Raw genomic sequence first — 23859 nt, 5'->3', positions numbered from 1 at the left:
TAAGTGCTCAGTCAAACAAAATTACAAGTTTTCTGATTCTGGTAACTCAACAAATTTGTTTATGCTAGTTTAGTAGATAGCATATATTTTGTTTGTTATCTCCCCTTGTGGAATAGTAAATAATGCATTCTATGCAATTCATATCTAAGTTATAAATATCAAGAATCAAAACAAATATCATTTTTGTATATTGCTATACAATCTGAATGCATCTAATATATATTTGCACTGATTCACCCCCCCCCCCCCCCCCAAATATTTTTACCATTGGCTGATTCATACAAAGACTAACACTTTAAAATATAATATCACATTTACATATAATACCCCCACCCTACCCTAATGTACAAGATAAAATATTCATACATTCATTGATATCATTGCAGAAGGCAATATACATAAAAATAATAAGCATTTAACTAGAATTCTTGATAAGCAATGATCAATGAGTTAATATGTGTAACAACAACACTATGAAATGAACATGTTTATAAAGATGTAATATAATGAATTATAGCACCAAGTTGTGCATTTTTTTTACAAATATGTCTGTACAATGTTCATCTAACAGGTGAAATACAAATAACTTTTTATTATTAAAAATGCCAATGATAATTTGATATATGGATTAATACATGTACAATTACTGTAAATTCAGAAATTATTGCAATGTTTTTATTAATGCAAAGAATCAAAATATCAGTAGTGATTTTCCTTCATAAATTTTTTTGCAATTACATTAATTAGTTTTCACGTTTGTGCCGGTGGTCAAGGAGTGGCAATAATAAATACATGCATTAATTTCTGAATTTACAGTAATCAAATTGTGTCTTTACTACTAAAAATAAGGGAGATAATTCACTAAAAATGATTTTAAAACTACATCCACCTAATTGTTTTAACCTGATTTTTTTTATAGTCACCGCTTTGCAACATAACATGTGCTATTTTAACAGCGAATAAATGATTCACAACATAATATCAAAACAGCTTGTAAAAGTTTAACCTCATTAAAATATAAATCTTCTTTCAGACTGACCTCACGAAAAATGATGGGCTAATTGAAATATATTAATAAGGCAAAGCATTAAAAATAATATTGCACTAAAAATACCCTAAAACAAAACAAATATTGCAACATAATTTAAAACATTGAAGTGATGAAAACAAAACTTAATTTACGTGTAAAATAAGTCAAGTTCCAGTAATGTTAGCCTTTGACAGCTGATAAATAGGCTTTTCTGTCGACAATCACTGTCCTGGCATACTGTGTAAAGCATGTGTAGGTGATGTTGGGTTACTATGGTAAGGGCAAATGTCATCTACATGGTTACCAGCACATTCGACAATAGGTACATGCCCACTGTCCCACATTCCTGGTCCACATAGAGAACAAAGTCCATGTAGGGTACAAGGTATCTTTGGTATTTGACGGAAGTCATGTAGCAATCCTCTTGCCTGAAATTAATAATTTGAATAAACGGATAATTCATAGACAATACAAATTCAGAAATGCATATCATAGTGAATAGGAAATGGTTTAATGCCAAAAAATTGCAAAGAAAATTGCTTTTGAATTGTTAAAAGCACAAAACAATATGATATGCACTTATAAAAAATTGGTGAAAAAATGTAGGGAACAATTTGCTGTATTGTGAACTGTTGATCACTAATGATACCTCTCAAACAGGAATTTGATAAGCAATGGATGTGAAAACACATCACAGAGTACAGCATGATCACATGAAGCTTCATACCAACTTTCAGGAAGCTCTTATTCATAATTCTTGAGAAAAAATGCAAGGAAAATTTCATACATTGTCATTGTGTGTAAGAATATATAGGTATTCAGTAAATATGTGTTTTTTTGCTGTCCATGACTGATTTTGTGTCATGGATGGATACCCCATATCCTTTGTTTTTCTATTTTACATGAAGCTTCATATCAAATTTTAAGAAGCTCTAGAAAAATATGACGAAAATGTCATTGGATGGATGATCACCCTACAATAATACATTGAATATCGATTAATTATCCATTACTGATTTGTACATCCTAGTTGATAATGTTCAGGTAAAACTTTGCACTTAATCAAATAAACAATATGTTCATTATTATTTAACATTATTTTTGAAACCAAATTCCATAACAGCAGTAATAGAATCTTTATAAATGAACATAAATTTCATATTGTTCATGGAAAAAACAACAAAAATCTGCAGTTTGCATCATATAAATCATGAATATTAGTCCTGTAAAAATATGAAAATTCTGAACATCAAATTGGTTTTTACCTTTCTAAGCACAAGATCCCCATTCATATGCATCGCTAGACTACTGAAATGTAGAAGTATCTCATCTGATGGAAGTCCTTGGTCAATGACATCATCACCATAGATACTCACTATGGCAACACAGATAAACAAATGGAAGTAATCGGTCTGATAATGTGACCAACATGCCTCCCAAATTCTCAAGGCATCAACTTCAGGGAATTCTCTTTTGAAACATAATAAAATCCACCTGTTTAATAAACAATTGCAAATTATATAAATGTATACTTTATTTAATGAAATCCTCTTGTACAGAATTTTTGTTTTTAAAGTTACCCTTTGGCTGCGCTAAGGACATATATGTTGTGTTGGCAAATGCGCTAGGGACATACAAATTTTATCTTCTTGAGAACTTATTATAACATATATTGTAAGATTTTTCCAATTCAAACAAATAACAGTATATAATAGATATAAGAAGATGTGGTATGAGTGCCAATGAGACAACACTCCATCCAAGTCACAATTTGTAAAAGTAAACCATTATAGGCCTTCAACACAGAGCCTTGGCTCACACTTAACAGCAGGCTATAAAGGGCCCCAAAAATGACTAGTGTAAAACCATTCAAACAGGAAAACCAACGGTCTAATCTATATAAAAAACAAGAAACGAGAAACACTTATGAACCACATCAACAAACGACAACCACTGAACATCAGGTTCCTGACTACATCATAATGGCAGATATGACGTCAGAAAATGCAGTTTTCTGAAATTCTTTGCACAACATCAAAAATTAGTATTGCGTACAACTCATAATCTAGTTAGATGATGCAAAAATACTTTAATGGCAGCGTACCAATGTCTACGTCATTGGTCTTAGGCACATCCTCTTATTATAATAACGCTCATAAAATTTGTTATGAATCCAACCATAAATTTTTCTATCCAAACAAATGTAAGTTTTTCACTGATTTTTTATGTGCACTGTTTGAAGTACAAGTTCACCATTTCAGAATCTCATGCATTGTAATAAATATGCCATACCTGTGACAAAACAAAAGTTCCATGGCATCTTCACCAAGTCGGTTTAAGTGGTAGTAAAAATCAGACTGCATCAACCGTAACAATTCTTTCAGGTAGTTCTGAAATTAAAAAGAATGCTCCTTTTTAAAGCAACTGAAAAATATCTACATTGTTTGTATATCAATTTTGTTAAAGTTAAGGATGTTCGCTACTCTGTTTAAAAAAACAAGCTTTTTAAAAGACTGTTATAAATTGATAGTATATAAATGAAGGAACTAAAAAAGCAGAAAAAAATTAAGGGTCTGTGAGATTGTTTTCGAGATATAAGCCATTGAAAAATTGGCGGCAAATGATTCTCTCTAGATTTTTCATACATTTAACATTGGCACCTTTTTTCTTTCAAAAATAATGAAAAAATAACAAGAATTTTATAAAATTTTCAAATATGGCTTTTTAAACTATATGTAATAAAATTATGAAAAGAAAAGTAGGGGTTAGCAGGCAAAATTTTTAAAAGGCACTACATGGATAAAACCAGAGGATTCCGAATATCTGGAAAAAATTCAAAATCAAGAGGAGCGAACATCCTTAAAGAACAAAAGTATGATCATGTTCAAAACTGCATCATACATGGTTAAAAAGACAGATTAACTTACCATAAATTCACAAAATTTTACATGCATTTATTAATTGGATTGTTAAACAATAGACACAAATACAAGCTTTAATTATTGCATCACAACAATAATGTTAAGTATCTTAAAGTTTGGAAATTTAATAAAAAAAAAAAAGAATTTCCAATGTTTTACAAAATACACTGTTCTTATCAATTCTAATATTATGAATTACAAATTAAAAATTATCTGTAACATTATATAAATGTTAATGTAACTGTTGCTTAAGTCAATGTCCAATCTAAATACATACCAATTGTTTATCCATGTCATTGTCTTTTGGTGAACTGACAAATAATGTCCTCTGCATCAATCCCACAAAGCACCAGTATGCATCAGCCTCATTCTGGATTTCTGCCAAGACTGGGGCCAAAAGGTCAGACATTCCTTGTGTGTAGCCAAGTGTAGGATTTGCAACTGCATAGTTCAATAAAATACTCCTGAAATGAAGAAATAAACAAATTTTACTCAAAGAATGAAATTATCTCTCTTTGTATGAAAAGCACAGAGATTCTGAAATATTATTGTGTCTTGACTAAGTTTTGCTCTCCACCTATTACAGTTCATTCAAAATTCAGACCCAATTCCAATTGTTTTATCAAACCAAACTGTTTAGCTGGTCAGAAATTTAAACCAGCTGCTGAAGAAAACCACAATCAAGTCATCAATGTGCAAGGTCATTAAATAAAGCATACTTCACAATTCTTTAAGACTAATGGCAATAAAGTAGAATAAAAGTCTTATAAGATTGTAAGTTGCACTTTTTTTCCACTTCATTCCTATTATGAAAATGTGGCTATTAATTTCTATGCATATTGTTAGGGTAAAGAGTCATTCGAAAGGTGAGAGGTAGTAATTTTTGAATTGCTATAAACCTGACAGTTATCCCAATCTCACATTCTGTGACAGACAGACAAAATCAATCTTTTTGAGGCTGTCTTCAACGGTAAATGCTTTTGAAACAAGAGACTACTTACTGTAGAACTTCTATGTTCGGGTTATCTTCCCCTTTAAAATAACTATGACTTCTGTCTGTACGGATTACATCTTTCTCCACAGTTGACTGAATTCTTCTCCAAAATTGTTCTTGTTCTTCATCATTCATAGATTCTCTATAAAGAAATCTTGTTGAAGATATTTTTGTTTAAAATATAATAACTCTAAGTTCAAACAAGTGCATTCTTACCAGTGACTTTATCAAAGGTCATGTTACAGTAAATAGGTCATGTCACAGATTTTTATAAGATTTTGCATATAACTGTGGTACGCTAAACTAGAAAAAAAATATATAATGCTTTAAACTAAATTCTGAAATATTATTGATTAATTCCTTCAAAATAGATGTACATTTGTATAGAAAGCACATAAAATCAATGAAAAATGTTCTTCAAATTGCCTTACTGGGTTAAGAGAAAATTGTAAAGATATCTTTGACATTTTTTTTTGATAGATTTTATGTACATTCTATACAACTGTTGAACTATTATAAGGATTGTAATTCAATAATATTTTAGAAAATTAAACAGTTAAATTGATAGGTTTTTTTCAATTTTCATTTCAGTTAGCGTTCAACATGTAAAAGTCGTATGAAATTTTTTTAACAAAATCTGTGACAAAGCCCATTTACGGTTCCTTGACTTTAACAAAGTTATAAAGGAACATAACTCAAGAACAGTAAAAGTGATGCCAACCAAATTCAAACTTGATCTGAGTTTTGTGGTAATAAGCATTTTGTATAAGTTTCATAACATTTGGTTGAGGCAAACTTAAGTTAGAGAACGGAAACAAAATTCAACAATTTTTCCATTTGTAAAGGGGCATAACTCTAGAACGGTAAAAGTGATGCCACCCAAATTCAAATGTGATTTGTATTTTTATGGTAATAAGCATTGTGTATAAGTTTCATAATATTTGGTTGAGGAAAACTAAAGTTAGAGAACGGAAACCAATTTCGGGACGTACATACAAATTGACAGACATACATACAGACAAATAAGGGTAACACTGAATGCCCCCTCCGCTGCGTCGGGGGCATAAAAATGATACGAACTGGAACTTGGTCTTTTATCTAAATGATGTATAATGTGTGTAAATCCTGCACAGCCACTATTTTATAAATTTCCAATACCATTATCTGGATTCCAAAAAGGAATTTTTCCATTTATTTTAAAAGCATCAATTTGTTAAGGGGCCTCGGTGGCCGAGTGGTCTAAGTAGTTACTACTGTAATCACTAGCCAGTCAACACTGAGGTTGTGAGTTCGAACCCCGCTCGTGCGGGTGCACTCGACTCCAATCTTAATTGACTAGGATTGTCAGTTTTCCTATCGAAGGTCGTGGTTTTCTCCGGGCACTCCTGCTTCCTCCACCAATAATAACTGGCCGCCAAGAAATAGCCCAAAAGCGGTGCTTAAAAGTGGCGTTAAAACACCAAAAATCAAATCAAATCAAATCAATTTGTTAAAATATACATACAAAATTCGAAAGAAATCTTGTTTTATTTCATTACATGATTCAGGATTTGAAGTTGTGACAGTGTTAAAACAACCTTGAAAATCATTACATTTAAATTACAATGCAGTCTTTTGTGCACTCCCAGTGTAATGTTATTAGGTATGGTTAAATTTTGTTACATTATCACAAAGGGAAACAAAGGAAACGCAAGTAAAATTTATGTCATAACTGAATTCTGTTTGATGACAAGCAAACCTTAAATTATTCATCAAGAAAATTAATAACTCTTCATTAAAGTTTAAAATTGGAGAAATTGTAATTATTAACCTAAGCTATTTGTTTAAGTTTTTAGTGATTGGTGGGTTTTGTAATTTGTATCTGTCTAACGGAAATTTTACAACAATAGTAAATACAGAAAGTACCAGTAATTCATGCCTGGTTTTTCCAAAGATGTTCTTTCATTCTACTAAAATAGACAAACTTTGCAAATGAAATATTATAGTTCTTTCCAAAACACAAGTGATGTATATGCTTTATTGTTATATATCATTAATTAAAAACAGGATTATTCATGTTATTTGAAAAATGAATGTGTTTTATAGCATAAATCATTCAGTTTGAAGTACAGTATAATTAATTCTACAAAGAATTATAAAGCCTCAACATGAAAGTATATCTTTTTGATGAGAAGGAAGCAGAAGACAGAATTGCTGGTAAATAACAAAATAATACAATACATTTTTCACCAGTCTATCAAAATCAAAAACAGCAGATGTTACTGTCAGATTAGAAATTGTTTACTCGGCCTGGATTTAATTGTCATCAACATCAAATGCAAATTTCACTTTGAATCAAAGCTTTGTTTCTATATTTTTTTGTGCTTTGTATAAAAAGTGTAGCCTTTTTTAAATGTTTGTTTGAGTTTACTCCTTCAGATATCATAACACGATTAAATAATTTTTGAGATTTGAGATATTCAACTTACATGTCATTAGTGTATGGAAGTAGCTTTGTGAGCAAGCTAACATAGCCCATGTTCCAACCATTTGATTAAAAGACAGATAACTCCAACATAAAAAAAAGTTTTGACAAACCTTCCTTGAAATTTGAATTTGATAATAACCATACAATGAAGATCCTATCAAAACCACACCAAAAAATGATAAATAATTTTTCTCTATTTATTAAAATGCATACTGTGGATTCATTATTAATTGTAGGTACCAATTTTTGTTGATTTCTTAGGTATAGGGAAACCATGAATTAAATTTTTTTTTAGGCATGTATATAAACTTTTGCTAGACTGCGAAATCAAATATCAACGAAAATACAATTTTTCCTCTAACCACGAAAATTGGAACTCTGACTTGAAAATAATCAAATTGAATCACAGTAAATCAGAGGATTTCCAGATATCTAAGAAAATTGATGACAAACCAATACCTTTGCTTTCTAATATTTTGGTATTCTATGTATCTGTCATTTCTAATTTGCTCTCGTTCATCAAATGTTGAGTCGTAAGGATAGTAATGGAGAAGGAAAGGCCAAGCTTCATGTCTCAGACTAGGTTCTAAACCTCCAAAGAATATGTGCTGAAAAAATTACAGAAATATATAAATGATCAAATTTATATAAACATAATGAAGAAAATTGTACCCATTATTCTACAAAATAATCAGTTTTACAGAATAACTAACCGTTGAATGTAATGAAATATTATAATACCGGAAACAATGAAAATGATAAAAGAATATCTAGATTTTGAACATCACTAAAATTTGACAATCAATACATGTGTAGACATTTTGTTGAATATATTCCGGTATGCGCTGTATTCAAAGTTTGCAAAAAATATCCAAAATTTACTACAGAATTTTTTTTTTTATAATTGCTTCCTAATATAAGTTCCTGGTCTTTTTAGAAATTACATGGTCAGTTATATTACTGAAACTATAACATTGCTTTCCACATACCATGCATACTGTGAATGCATTGATGGTCAAAAACAAAAAAATTGCATGTGTCTTTGCCTAAATGCTCTAAAACCTAAGGGTTCACCGAAAATTTCTTTGACCATAACACATGAAATCTTCCATTTACCAAAATCATAAATTATTATTCTTGTGTAGAAATTCCAAAAGGGAACATACATTATGGGATTGTAGTAAATAGACATTTCGGTCACTAGCCTTCTACAGTCGTCAAAGCATCAATTATAAGAAAAAAACATACAGCTATGAATCAGAAACCAAATATATTTTTCTTAGAACAGAATATAAACCTTTTAAGAATACATGCCTTGAAACAGAACCAATGTGTCAATGCAACAATAATTTTAAGACAATGACTGTATAATTTGTCAAGTTATTCCTTCAGGGTACACTTTTATGTGATATTCTCACAAATAACTGTGAATTCCAATAGAATAAATTGGACATTCCTGTTTGCTGTTGTTTAAGTTTGAGATAATAGTTTGTATCACTTGTTGACTCAATCAAAGTGCTAAAATCTCATTTCTCCAGGCTATTTATCTTATTTCTAACAGTCTGTACAACAAAACTTTATACCATCTATCTTTGGAGAATTGAATTTCATAGACTGAGCATAGATTTTCAATCAGCTAAAGCTGTAAATTAAGTCCTTTATATAAAAGCACTGCAATATGAAGTAATTTCATTTATATTTGTTTTCTAATTGTGAAAATACTGCATTCTATATTCTTAAGTAAACTGAAAACATGTAAAATGTATGTGAAAAATGACTGGACTTTATCTACAATATACTACAACAGTTACTTTTGATTGCTGACACCATCTTTATGTGGTTCTTTCTACAGGAACCTTAAGCAAATTAGGTGAAAATGGCAGACCTTTAGTAGTTCCTATTCTAACTTTCCAACCCTCAAGTCAATTTATAGCTTGACAGTTGTCTATTGTTGAAGTCCTTAAGTTGACCTCTAGAAGCCTTAAACTTTTGTGTCTTGGACTGATGTTTCTTTGACACATTACCATAATATCTTTTAAAGAAATTGCAAAAAAGAATGAAAACATCAAAAAGGTAATTACCAACCATCAAAGCTCCCTCATAAGGATATCTATTATATAATTAAGACTGATTGTTTGATGGCTCCTTAATATTAAATAGCAATTGTTATGTTACAAAATACATGCATACCCAAGAGAATATGAGCAAATAAAGGATAACAAATTATAAGTAATTGTTAAGGTATATTCAATGTTTATATATTTTAGATACTTTTTGGGTAAATCTCTTCAAACCATCTTTAAAGAAACAAATGGTTATTCATGCTATTGACAGTCAAATGACCTGTATGAATACAATCTGCTCTGTACTAGACAGACACATTATAGTTGATTTTCAAGATGCTATCTCAAAACGGAACATTGCATGGGAAACTATTCCCTATCCATACACATTGTTTAGATTCAGAGGGATCATTGCTGTTGCTTCTTCTTTTAAATTGATTCAGACTTTATGAAAAACATAATTTAAAATCAAGAGCTTAAGAATGTAGTCATATCAGGTTTAGAACATGTCTAATGTTTGGACTCCTTGGGTTTTTTCTACGATACAGGGAAAAATATTTTGCCCCATATCACCCACTTTTCTTATCACAGAAGACTTCAATAGCTCATAAAAGTCATTACCAAAAATTTAAGCAGATTCTAGATTTCTTTTCTTATGATTCAGACCCAAATAATGCCAATTCTAAATATAAGGTAAAAGTCCAAGTCAGCCTTTTCATTTCTTAAATCAAATATTTCGAAAAGGAGTTCAATAACCTATCAATATTTTTAGCTTATTTTGTTCCTTAACTAATGCTCTTTTGATATATAGTATCAATTTTGAATTCCAGATTTTTTAAATTTCACCTGACTACATCCTTAATGATCCAATACATTCACCTTTTTGAAATTTGTTTACATTTTAAGAAAATTATTCTAACTTCTTGACTGAAACTGCCATGATCAAGTAAAATAAATTGGGAAACAGATGATGCCCCCACTTGCATATAACATTATAAAGGGACATAACTCAAGAACAGTAAAAGTGATGCTACCCAAATGCGTATTTGATCTGAGTTTAGTGGTAATAAGCATTTTGTATAAGTTTCATAACATTTGGTTGAGGCAAACGTAAGTTAGAGAACGGAAACGGAAAATTCAGCAATTTTTCCATTTGTACAGGTCCTAACTAGAGAAAGGTAAAAATGACGCTACCCAAATACAAACTTGAACTGTGTTTTGTTTCATAACATTTGGTTGAGGCAAACAAAAGTTAGAGAGCGGAAACCAATTTTGGGACGTACGGACAGACGTACAGATGGACAAGGGTAAAACTTAATGCACCCTTCGCTACGGCGGGCGCATAAAAAGTTTTACACAGAACTAGTATTATGACATTAGAACCTTAACCATAGTGTATATTGAAGTTGAGTATAAATGTACCTTTCTTAACTGATAATTATCCTCTATTTGTCCATCTACAATCATATGTCTCTTCCACATCTCATCGTCCACCATACTATATACACCTTCCTCAGGGTGGCACTGGTCATCTGTTAGCTGGGGTCGTACTATCAAAAACTGCTTGTATGGGCGCGATTCTTTACTCTGGAAAAATAAATATGCTAAATCAAAACTCGTTTATCATAACAATGACACTGCCAATCAGATCATTAGAATTGCAAGAATTTAAGCCACACAATTAAAAAAATATTAGATAGCACAGGCATTGAGCATGTTGATAGTAGCCTATCAAAGGAAAGTATTTAGAAACATGGTTTCATAATTTGGTTTTAAGTGAGGCAAAACATGTGCTTGCTGCCATCTAATAACAGATTCCCAGCAACCATCCACTCATCTTCCTGGATTAGCAATTGGTGATTAACTAACCCCTTGAGTCAATAATCCTTTTTCCTCAATAAAACAAAAACTTGCAACTTTGCCATTAAGTCTCAAGATAATCCATCTTTCTTTGTATAATCAGATAATCATATATTCTTTATGTGCGTGGCCCAAGTCACGAGCCTGTAGTTCAGTGGTTGTCGTGTGTTGAAGTCTGCCATATTTGTTTTTTGTTAATTATTTTGTTATAAATTATGCCGTTAGTTTTCTTAATTGAATTGTTTCATATTTTTCATGTCAGGGCCTTTCATTATTAAGCTGACTATACAGTATGGGTTTTTCTCATTGTTGAAGGTAGTACGGTTTCCTATAATTGCTTACATCCACTTCATTTGAACTTTGGTGGATATTTGTCTCATTGTCAATCATACCACATCTCCTTATTTTATATATACCTTATTATTATATACCTTATATTTTGTAAAAAAAAAAAATCCTGTTAATCCATATTTCACTTACTGTGGATTCATTAATATTCGTTGGATACCAATTTTCGTGGATTTCGTGGGTACAGGGGAACCACGAATTTAAATGTTTAACGAATTACAAATTTCCTAAAGGAACTATGCAGACTTTGCCCAAACCACGAAATTAAATATCCACGAAAATGCAAGTTTTCTTCAATCCACGAAAATTGGTACCAACGAAAATAAATAAATCCACAGTATAAGACCGTACTTTGACCTATAATGGTTTACTTCTATAAATTTTGACTTGGATGGAGAGTTGTCTCATTGGCACTCATACCACATCTTCTTATATCTATTTGATATATACTGTTACAAAAGACAGGAGGAAGATAGGGATATTCAAACTCATAAGTCAAAGAGAAACTGACAATGCCATGGCAAATAAATGGGAAATGTGTCCATGGGACACAGATGATTCCCCCGCTTGCATATAATATTACAAAACGACATAACCCAAGAACCGTAGAAGTGATGCTACCCAAACTCGAACTTGATCTGTGTTTTGTTGTAATAAGCAGTGTGTATAAGATTCATAACATTTTGTTGAGACAAACTAAAGTTAGAGAAAAGAAACAAAAAATTCAGTGATTTTTCGATTTGTAAAGGGGCATAACTCTAGAACAGTAAAAAGTGATGCCATCAAAATTCAAACTTGATCTGTGTTTTGTGGTAATAAACATTGTGTATAAGTTTCATAACATTTGGTTGAGGCAAATTTAAGTTAGAGAACTGAAACCAATTTTGGGACGTACGGATGGACAAGGGTAAAACTTAATGCCCCCTCCGCAACGATGGGGGCATAAAAATGAAAAATGTTAAAAGACAAACAACAAAACATAACATAGAAAAATAAAGACCAAACAACATGAACTAAATTAACCCCCAATAAAGCAAAGGTGATCTCAGGTTATCTAGGAAATTAAGTTCACGTAGAAGATACACCCGTGAGGGCGTTAGATATTGGGGTAAATGCAAAATAATAGAATTCAATAATTTAAGTGGGGGTCTTTCAGCATCTTGACCTTATGTCAATAGAAAAACATGATAAACGCAGGATATCCAATTACATTTAATGATATCTTGGAGTTGAGTTCCTGTAAAACTGTCATGATCAGACTGACATGTATTGAATCCATTGTTACTGTCCATACATAATGAGATTTTTTAATTACTTTTTCTCATATATTGTCAATATTTTACAGGAAAAAATGTCAAGGCAACTGAACTTAGGAACAAAACAAATTACTGTTAAATTATTTTCTAGGACAAGCGGAAAGTTCAGGTGATTTACTCTTTTAAAAATTAAAGAATTCCATAATTAACTGACAATTGGTCCTAATGAAGCAACAGTTTCATACAATTATCCAAGTATTTTTTTTCCAACAACCATCTTCTATACAACCGAACAATTGACAAATTGAACATGACAAGAAAATTTACTTGTAGTCATGTAATTAACAAAGGAGCTTTGACTGCCGTCTTTACGCTGACAAATTGGAAACAACAACGAAACATTTTCAGAAAAGTCACGCAATTTACATAGATGTTACGACTAAATTGTTATCATTAACCTTTTCCGATAAATTTCTCCGGGAAATCAGTGTCAAAACTGTATCAACAGAAACATCATAAATTTCCCAGGGAAATCAGTGTCAAAACTGTATCAAAAGAATTGTCATTCCAATAATAGTATTATTTTCAGTTCCACTAATGACAAAATCTATACATCTTTTAAGTCTTCACAACAAATATATATATATTGTCCAATCTTAGCATTTTTATTAGACATTAGGAAGGTGTGATAAAAAAATGCTGTTCAAATCCAAGTGGTTTACTAACATTGGAATAATATAATACTTATCCCTTATGACAAGTAAAACTTTGCAATAAAGAACATAAAATTACCAACAGGCAATCAACATAATGACTGAAGCTGACATTCCAAACAGATTTTGCATTGTATTTGGATGACAATGAATGGACATACCAAAGAACAACACATGTAAAGGGATAGCAAAAGCTCACATGGGAGTTTTAAAAATGCTGAAGTATTGCAGCTTGAACATAGTTGACAATGGAAACTTACTTAGCACTACCTCGACATGCAGTGAAAAATTTACATTTAATATTATTATTAATTATCTGTAATTTATTTCACAGACAAATCAAAATATGTCATTGCCAATATCATAACAGTGGTTTACTCTTGATCTGAGCCCTTTTTTTTACAATTTATTTATGTTTTTGACCCACCAAAAAAATAAGAATAATAAATAGTCTGCAAAATCTGTATAAAAACCTTAATTTTGTATATATATCTGTTGAAGAAGTTCATATCATCATGAATGGAAATAAACAGCTTTCATATTCCATTTTTACATATGGTACCATAATATAATACCTATCACCTACATGGTAGCCAGCTTTAAATTTTCGTATCAATCATTATGAATTGAGATATGGTTTTTTTTTTTTTATCATTTTAATTGATAATGCAACACACATGCAAACATTTTGACAAAACAGACCAAGAGGGAACTGCTTTAAAAACCCTTCCAAAACACCTAAGTTCACCCCAGTTTTTTTGGGTTTGGTTCATATTGTTTAAACTTCAGTTTTCTCTTTTTCCTACTGTTTGTCTTTTCACATCTTTTTTCTTTTGGCCATGGTTTTGTCTATCCCTCTCCAACCTGATTTTTTTTTTGCCCACCTTTTTATCTTCTTGTATAATATTTTTGTGTCTGACATACATAGATATAAGTAGTATACATAGATTATATATGTCAATTAGTTCTCACTTACAGAATAAAAACGGTTATATTTGGCTAAAATCTTATATTACAATGTTTTATTTTGTTATATATTACATGGCTTTATATATGTCCAAATGTTATATATACATAAACAATGGATTAACCGGTGAATCTAATGTCTCAGTTTAGCTGATGATATATGGAACCAAACTATAAAATGACAGCTATATATCAATAAACCATAAAACCCTATGATCCTATTCATGATTGTTGTCAGCAGTCACTTATATTCATCATACTTCGATATATAGCTCCCAAGGGAAAGGAAAAGTGTAATCGCATGAATCCAAATCAGTGAAAAATATTTGGAAATCCCGATTATTTTAATAAGGGTTTTTTTCATACATTTTCAATATGAAGACTCATTTGGCGTAAGAGAGTACGGCTTTTTTATTGACAAATTACCAGTATAGTCATATGAAAGGAAAAAAAAATTCAGAGAATTTCTATTTGTAACTTCTTTTCATATTTGGTGGCCTTCGGCTGTTTTCTGCTCTTTGGTCGGGTTGTTGTCTCTTTGACACATTCCCCATTTCCATTCTCAATTTTATTTTGTTTGAAACTGCATGATCTGATTAAATTTTCATCCATTACATGAGTTGAATTTTACACTGGGACAGTTAAGATTGACAAAAATGTCAGTATCTTTTTTGAATGGCATAACTTGAATGGACAGGCAAGAAGGATGCTAAGATACAATCCACTTTATAATTGGGGGTATAAAACATGAAAATATGAGCTGCTGACAACGTAGCTATATAAATACTTCTGGTTCCAAAACTATTCCACTTCCTAACAATAAAATAGCCTTAAAATCAACACGAAAACAACAGAAAATAAATATGGACACTTAACAAACTTGCATGCAGTCTTAATCAATTGCTTACAAATATGTCTAAGATTTTTTTCCCCCTCAAATTAAAGACACAGTCATAATAAGATCTAAAGAGGAAGACAAAAATAGAAGTTAATGATTTCAAATTTAACATTTTTCTGAGTAATTATGACTGCATGTTTTAACAAAACTAAAAATTATAAAAATTCAACAACCATAAAAAAGTTAAAACGTCTAATTATCTCCCTTTACACCTTTATCTTTAGTACAGGGGTTATACAAATACTCACTCTTTTGTGCTGTAAAATTCAAAATAAATATAGAAAGGAAGATGTGGTATGATTGCATTGACACTGAGATAATTTTTCACTAGAAATCAAATGATTTTCAAATTTGTCTGAGACATTGCTAATATAAATCTATGATACATAAGTTTAATAATGATCTGGAAAGAATTGTACACATGAGAGCACTAACAAGACAAGACAGAAGGACCGACAGACAGACACCCAGTCTTTTTATGTCCCCTTCAACACATCACGCAGGGGACAAATAAATACACTTTTGACACTGAGATATGTATCGCAGGTATGTAATTTTATGGAATTGGGCGGTGCCAATCTTTAATACAACTTAATGGTGTTAGTTAAACTGACTTCTTCACAGATTTTAACAGTCATTGACACCACTGTTATCTCCTGAAACAGCACACAAAAAAAGTATTAACAAAAATGCTGAAGTCTAAGGTATATTCAAAGAGTTCCATAAGTCAATAAAAACTGACATAACCAAAAGTTAGACTTTATCAACTAACGGAAAGACTTGGTACAGGCATTTTCCAAAGAAAATGGTGGGTTTAACCTGGTTTTATAGATAGCTAAACCTCCAAAGTTTTGCTACAGCAACTTCAATGTGGATGAGACAAAAAATGTTCCAATTTGCATACAACTTTTAGTAGTGCTAGGGGTTTATAATGCAATGGTAAAAAGAAAGTCAGTTTTAGCTAACCATAAAGAAAACTAAAATATCATATACATGTACCTGCAGGGATCATGTAGGTAAACATATGAATTAAACCTTAAAATTTATAATTTCAAGATGCCTTAAAAATCTTTCTTTCTCTATCAAATATTAAATGGTTCCAAGTCTAGCTAATGCCATGATTGATTGATTGCTGGTGTTTAACGCCACTTTAGCACTTTTGGCTATATCATGACGATCAGTTTTTATTGACAGAGAAAGTTGGAAAGCCTAGAGAGATCCACGACCTTCGACCTTTGGCAGGAAAACTAACAATCATAGCCAATTAAGATTGGAGTCTAACACACCAGCCATGTGCTGGGTTCAAACTCGCAACCTAAGTATTGACAGGCTAGTGGTACAGTTTATGAACTAATTTAGACCACTCGGCCACTGAGACCCTCAATGCCATGAAGAGTGTCACATAGCAGTACTGTATTGTGTGTATAACATGAACAAAAGACAGCATGAATTATATTTGCCCTATCTACACTGCAGATTCAAATTAATGATTTATTATATATCATATACATTGTGACAAAAACAGTTTTCTTACACATTATTGAGAAATATTAGATATTGGTTGAAAATAACCTTAATAATCTTGTGTTTGCTAATAATCTAGTAAACACATCCATCATCAATATTGTTGCAGTTACAATGTAATATTAACAGTTTCACCTATATATATTACTGGAAAATTACAATTGATGTCGTATCTTAATCTTTTTGTATTATTTTGATGGCACCAAAATACATTTGAGCATGAATAAATCATGAAAGAGTTAACGAAACAGAATTTCCGCAACACTACTATCAATGTAATTTGTTAAACAGGAAATTAAGATAATTAACACAATGAAATTTATAAAAATTTACGATGTTTTCATATCATTTATAATGTGACGATTCTATTGCAAAAAATTGATTTTTTGTGAATGTCAACCAATCTCTAGTATTGATGCCCAATAAAGTATAAATGAAATGCTTGTGGAGTGGTGGATATTAATTTGTGATTCATTTACAGTAGCAATAATGGTTCTGCTGCATCCTCATAAAATTTCTTTTTTTTTCGTTCTTATTATTGATATTCTATGAGAGAGAGACACTCTGGTATCAACAACAAAAACTATAGTTTAATTGTTAGCATGCATGTGGAGATTGTTGTGAACAAACAGAGTAACATTTCTATTGGGAAATTTGTTGATCGTTTAGATAACAAAAAATAGACTACTATTGTAACTTAAGAATTACCTCATAAAATATTAAAACACGCTCAAAACCTTATAATCAATGAATCATAAACATTTCTAAACACACAATAAATGGTTCCAATTGGAAAGTTTTCTCCAAATGAGATACAAAATTGAAACATTTCTTTAGAAAAAAAGGCAAACCAAAATATATAGCGGTAAATGGTACTGCTTTCATAAGAGATTTTAATAAGATGAAAATAAAAGAAGAATGTGTCTGAGGACACGAATGCCCCCTCTCAAGCATTGCAATTTTTCCAAGTTAAAAAGGGGCATAATTCTAGAATGGTTAATGACTAACAACCCCAATTTGAGCTCTGTCTTCGTGTTAGCATTGTGTATGAGTTTCATAAAATCTGCATGAGGCAAACTTAAGTTAAAGTGCGGAAATAAAAATTGGAAGGACAGGCAAGGGTAACACTTAACGCCCCCTTTGCCTACCGTGGGGCATAAAAAGGGGTAAGTACTAGATGCATATTAGCCTGCAATAAGGTCTATTAATTGATTTGAATTAATGTATCATAGGGTCGGAATGGGGTCTACATTTCTGTATTCCTTTTTTTTAAGGTCATTTTTCTCTCTTCTTTGTTTTTAAGCACCCCATTATTCTCTATTGTATATTTTTTTGCCCTCTTTTTCTTATTGAGTCCATTTTTCTGTAGATTTGGCCCATTATTCTCTATTCTGTAAACCCCATCCAGACCCTCATGTTATACATCAAATTTTCAAAACTTTTAATGTTAAAAAATTTCCTGTCGGACTTATCAAAGTAAGCATTACTTCACAATATATAAGCCAGATTATTTATAGCAGGAAACTGTAATAAGAAATTATAGTTTATTGATTAAGTGAAACTCTATCATTTATAACTATCAGTAACTATATTATCACATATACAACCAGCTATAAATCATTATAGAATTTGTTGTATTACAGATTCATTATTACTGATTATGAAATTTTCAAGTAAAGTTACCGGACGGATTAAGCTGTATCTGAGTTCAATTTGATGTGCTTAAACCATGCATTGTGAACATCTTAATTAAATGCAATCAACTGTGCAAGAAATATTGTCATAAAATGCTTAATCCCAGGGCCTAATCTAGGATTTTGGAGAGGGAGAAGTGACTTCTCCTTCCATGAGAGAGAATGGAGAAGTGAGATTCCATTACCGTTTCGGTTGCATAGTGTTCTCGTGCTTATCACTAAGGAAATTGTTTTATATGCAATAAAAAATATACTTACAGTTTTTTTCATGTTATTGTACAAAATGTATATAAAGAAAGTTCTTAATAAAAAGGTTTAGACAATATAGTTGTTATTTATTCATTGATACCATTTGTACTGTCAACTTGAATTTAAAGTTTAAATAAAATTTGTTGCTTGGGACATGAAGGAGTCTCGAGGGAGTAGCCTAGTAATATTATGATGCATTAAATTCATGTGCATCTGCCTCAATTTATTTTTAAATGTCCAGAAAAATATGACTCCCAGTTTACCTGAAGAATTTCACATGACTGGGAATTTAATTTATATCACCACTTGTCATTATTTGTAAAACATTATTGAATGTCCAGGACATCATGTTACATGTAGTTGTAAATTGAGATTCTTGTTAAAGATTGTAAGCCTATAAATGAAAATATCTGTCAATCGCATATTAATTAACCGATAAACAACTAATTTCTATCATTTTTTCAAGATAACTTCCCTATCAACGAAATGGTCGTGAAAAAAAATCCACTGCTGATCACAGCTGGTCGAGTGTCGTACGGTTGCAATCACATTATCTATCAGCTGTCTTTCTACCTTTTATATTTCAATTTTTATTCAATGAATATAATAAATCTACCGTTAATTCCCACCCTTAACCTACCGAATAGTACAATTTGATCGACTCGTAATAAATAAAAATAAAACAAATCAGCTGAGTGATTACGCAACATCCTCCGATAAAAATCATCGTAAAATGATAACTTTAACAGTTGTCCGTTTGAATAGTTTTGAATGTTATATCCGAGGATGTTCAAAGTCGCCGTTGTATTTATTTAATTTGATCGTCGACAGTATTAGTCCTGGGTCGTGTCGAAAATCTCGATTTTCTTTGTCAGTCGCCATTTTTTTTACCTGGGAGACTTGTAATTCACAAGTTGTCTCCCTTTTACCAATTTTCATAGCGATTAGACTTCACCATGAAGTCAGTCGGCTGGCGAGATTTAGCGATTTTCAAAATTCTTTGGCGACTTAAATCGTCATTTCGCCGGCAAGATTATGGCCTGAATCCCACAAAACCAACATTATTTAAAAATTTAAAATTTGCCAAGAGTTCCGCATAACCCTGTGTCTTGCATCTGTGCATCAACTGCTGCTGTCAATGTTAAGGATGTTCGCTACTCTGTTTAAAAATAACCTATAAAACTATGAAAAATAACAAAGATTTTATAAGATTTTCAAATATGGCTTTTTAAACTATATGTAATAAATTATGAAAAAAAAAGTAGGGGTTAGCGGGCTAAATTTTTAATGACACTACATGGATAAAACCAAAGGATTCCAATATCTGACTAAAATCCAAAAGCAAGAGGAGCGAACATCCTTAAAGTGTATTGTTGATTGTCATGCATAAACTAAGTCCTTTCACAAGTCATATAAAAAAAATTATAGGAAATATACTAAATTTTTACTTTTTTTTCAGATGCTATAACTTCAATAACTTGATCTTGAAGAAGCTTATTTCAAAGTTTCAAAACATTCCATGAAGGTTTAACAAATTTAATGATGTCAATCGAATGTAGGATTGCTATGTCTCACTTCCACGACAAAATGTTGCAGGCTCGATAAAAATGATATTTTAACAAATTAAATCTTGAAACATGCCAAAAAAATTAATTTAAATCCACCTAATATTTATGGTCCTTGTCCAAAGTAAGTAACCACATCAGTGATTCTCTTGTATTATACACATGTATTCTGATGTCCAAAGTAAGTAACCACATCAGTGATTCTCTTGTATTATACACATGTATTCTGATGTCCAAAGTAAGTAACCACATCGGTGATTCTCTTGTATTATACACATGTATTCTGATGTCCAAAGTAAGTAACCACATCAGTGATTCTCTTGTATTATACACATGTATTCTGATGTCCAAAGTAAGTAACCACATCGGTGATTCTCTTGTATTATACACATGTATTCTGATGTCCAAAGTAATTAAGTAACCACATCAGTGATTCTCTTGTATTATACACATGTATTCTGATGTCCAAAGTAAGTAACCACATCGGTGATTCTCTTGTATTATACACATGTATTCTGATGTCCAAAGTAAGTAACCACATCAGTGATTCTCTTGTATTATACACATGTATTTTGATGTATGACTCCTTTGGAGAATTTTGTTTAAATGGCAGCTGATCATGATCTAGTATAGTTTGTTAAATTATTCACAATTTTTCAGACATGCAGAGATTTTAAGATTGACATATTGTATCGACACTTGTTTATGTTGAAGACTGTAGGTAACTGTATATTGACCTTTAGGTGCCTGTCATAAGTCAGGAACCATGTCAAATGATGTCTTCAGATAGTTCTTGTCTTTGGAAAATTTTGAGCAGAAGGTCATTCAAAATCTATCCAGACTAAGGGGACAGATACCCTTTGGATGTCTATATGGTTTTATTTGTTTTTTTGTTGTTGAGTTGCTGTCTATTTGATGTATACCCTTTTCTCTTTTATTCATGTCTAAAAGATGCTTGCTCAAAATACCAGGAATTGTAAAAATTTCCAACAGTTAAGAATTCTATATACATGTACTACACCTACTGATAATTGGTAGAAAACAGAATAAACATGATTAAGAAATTATAGTTTATTGATCAAATGATGTTCTATCATCTACGACCAGTAACCGTATTACCGCTGCTATAACAAGAGGTAAATCATCATTATATATCATCTGTGTTTTATTGAAGAACCAAACAGTCATTTTCATTTACATTAAACCTCTTCTCTGACAAGTCAATTATTCTCCATAGGGAGTATTTTGTAGTTTCTACCAAAAGTCAAATTATCTTTACAATTTCTAACATGTCAGCATGTGATGTAATTTTGAACATCTTTCTTCTACAGTTATGGAGTAATTTTCAAAATATTATTTCTAAGCATGTTCCCAATTGACTCCTTTGTCCTTAATATAAACAAAGTGGATGTGAGAGAAATTTGTCCAATTACCCAAATGTATATAGAAAAGGTCTTTATCTAGTTTCTTTAAAATGCTCATTGGGCAATTCCAGTTGGGCTATTATTTATACTTGGTAAACCCACAGGGACTAAAAAAATTCAAATATTGCAATCAAAATGAATAAACCAGTATAACTTTTCTTCAGTACAGTTTTATGGAAAAAAGAACCAGGAACACGCAAACTTTCCCATTTTACTTTAGTCTAGTCAGTAAAGTTTAAGGTAGAAGCAAAATTCTACATGATATAATAGGTAATAAATACATTATATGAATAAAAGGAGAAATTGACATATATATGTAATTTAGACATCCACACAATTTCACAAATAAAAAAAAGAGTGAAGAGGTAAACGTACAGAATTTGACAATAGACAAGTGCAGTCATTCCCAAGGTCGCCAGACATTTGGCAAAGACCAGTAAAAAATTGGTTTGGTCCAGTTAAGTGATATGCATTACTGGACCAAATGACCAGTAAAATTTTGAATTTTGTCCAAATCATATATGTAAATGTCCTGTAAAAAGAGTCTGGTCCAGTTAAGGAGAATGGTTTACTGGACCAAATGTCCGGTTGATTTCTCAAAGCCTTGGGTCAGTTGGGGACCACTACAAGTGTCTTTACTATGTCAACCTTTAAAATGCCCACAGTATAGGTAAATTGATAATAGATTTGTGCTTACTTCAAGATTTTTTTTTCAGAACCATATTGAATGATACAGCTCTCTTTAATAGAGATAAATAGTTATACGTACTTGATCCTGAGCAAACAGATTCCAATCTTTGAATATTTCTGCCAGTTTATCTAGTCCCCCTGTATGGAAATGTAAGATTTTATACTGACTCTCACGACTAGCTATCACTACTTGTCCTTTAGTGCATTCTGGATCACTGTAAAACAATCGTAATGATCGCATCTGACCTGAAAATATAGAAATCTTGGAAGATATTTTATCTTACCTCCTATACATTTCTCATGTTTCTAGGAATGTGATTGGTTAAAAGCGCCCTCGTGGAGACCATGTATATTTCATATTAGGTTAGTAGGGAGGCGGGGCTTATCTCATACACGGTTAGTAGTGGTGTTACGTCCCTTTATATTCCTTATAAGGTAGTAGGGAGGTGGGGCTTATTTCATAGACGGTTAGTAGTGGTGTTACGTCCCTTTATAAAAACAAAACGGTACTGAGAAAAAATCGTAAAGGTTTCAACAGACGAAGAAAGTGATGATTAAGATTGAAATTAATTCATAAAACACATTTAAACCTAACAAGTTGTTATTGTTGGTATCTGTTTTTGTAGGATCAATGGAAGTAGTTTCTTAATGCTAACAGTATTGAAGACTTGCTCATTTGATAGGTCACTAGTCTAAATTTCACACGTTAAGATAGTCGGTAAGATAAATTCGTTACATAGTGTGCTAGTGATCTAATATGGTATATATGGGGTCGCTCTCACCCTATATGGAATTTACTGACCCCCATATATACCGTATTAGGTCACTAGCACACTATGTAACTAATATTATATATCTTAGTTCCAGTAGTATAATTTAGATTAGGTATACACAGTCGCAGTTAAGGTTTAATTTTGTAACAGAAAAAGCAGCCTCTTAAATGGTATTGTAAAACTGAATTGATCTGTTGATCGAAATAATTCTGTTTAGAAGGACATGAAATTTCTTGAAGTCCAACAATTGTAGTGACTGCATGAACATTCAGCGGCATCAAATTTGTTAAAAAAAAGCTGGTTTAGTAAAGACCCAATGCTGAATATATACATGTATACTGTTATCTGAATTGTGGTGCCAAGAATGTATTAGAAATGCTTTTTTCATCTGTGATTTTTGCTGTACATGTATTTTTTTTACACT

At 31.4% G+C, this 23859-nt stretch overlaps 1 protein-coding gene across 1 annotated transcript in view; it reads right to left on the bottom strand.

Moving 5' to 3' along the window:
• Nucleotides 1-242: 242 nt before the first annotated feature.
• The window catches only part of LOC127709465 (TBC1 domain family member 16-like), a 56982-nt gene continuing 33365 nt past the window's right edge, over nt 243-23859 (bottom strand). Inside the window, exons 5-12 of the mRNA XM_052215048.1 lie at nt 22742-22908; nt 10898-11062; nt 7872-8020; nt 4953-5087; nt 4229-4415; nt 3323-3420; nt 2296-2524; nt 243-1458 (exon numbers count right to left, since the gene is read on the bottom strand). Of these exons, the coding sequence (XP_052071008.1) occupies nt 1252-1458; nt 2296-2524; nt 3323-3420; nt 4229-4415; nt 4953-5087; nt 7872-8020; nt 10898-11062; nt 22742-22908 (1337 nt within the window). The 3' untranslated portion in view covers nt 243-1251. The remainder of the gene's footprint in view (nt 1459-2295; nt 2525-3322; nt 3421-4228; nt 4416-4952; nt 5088-7871; nt 8021-10897; nt 11063-22741; nt 22909-23859) is intronic.

This window comes from Mytilus californianus, unplaced genomic scaffold (genome assembly GCF_021869535.1).
Source record: "Mytilus californianus isolate M0D057914Y unplaced genomic scaffold, xbMytCali1.0.p SCAF_7, whole genome shotgun sequence".
NCBI classification, from domain to species: Eukaryota; Metazoa; Mollusca; class Bivalvia; order Mytilida; family Mytilidae; genus Mytilus; species Mytilus californianus.
The sequence above is the reverse complement of the archived record's forward strand: the minus strand, read 5'-3'. Positions and strand labels throughout refer to the sequence as shown.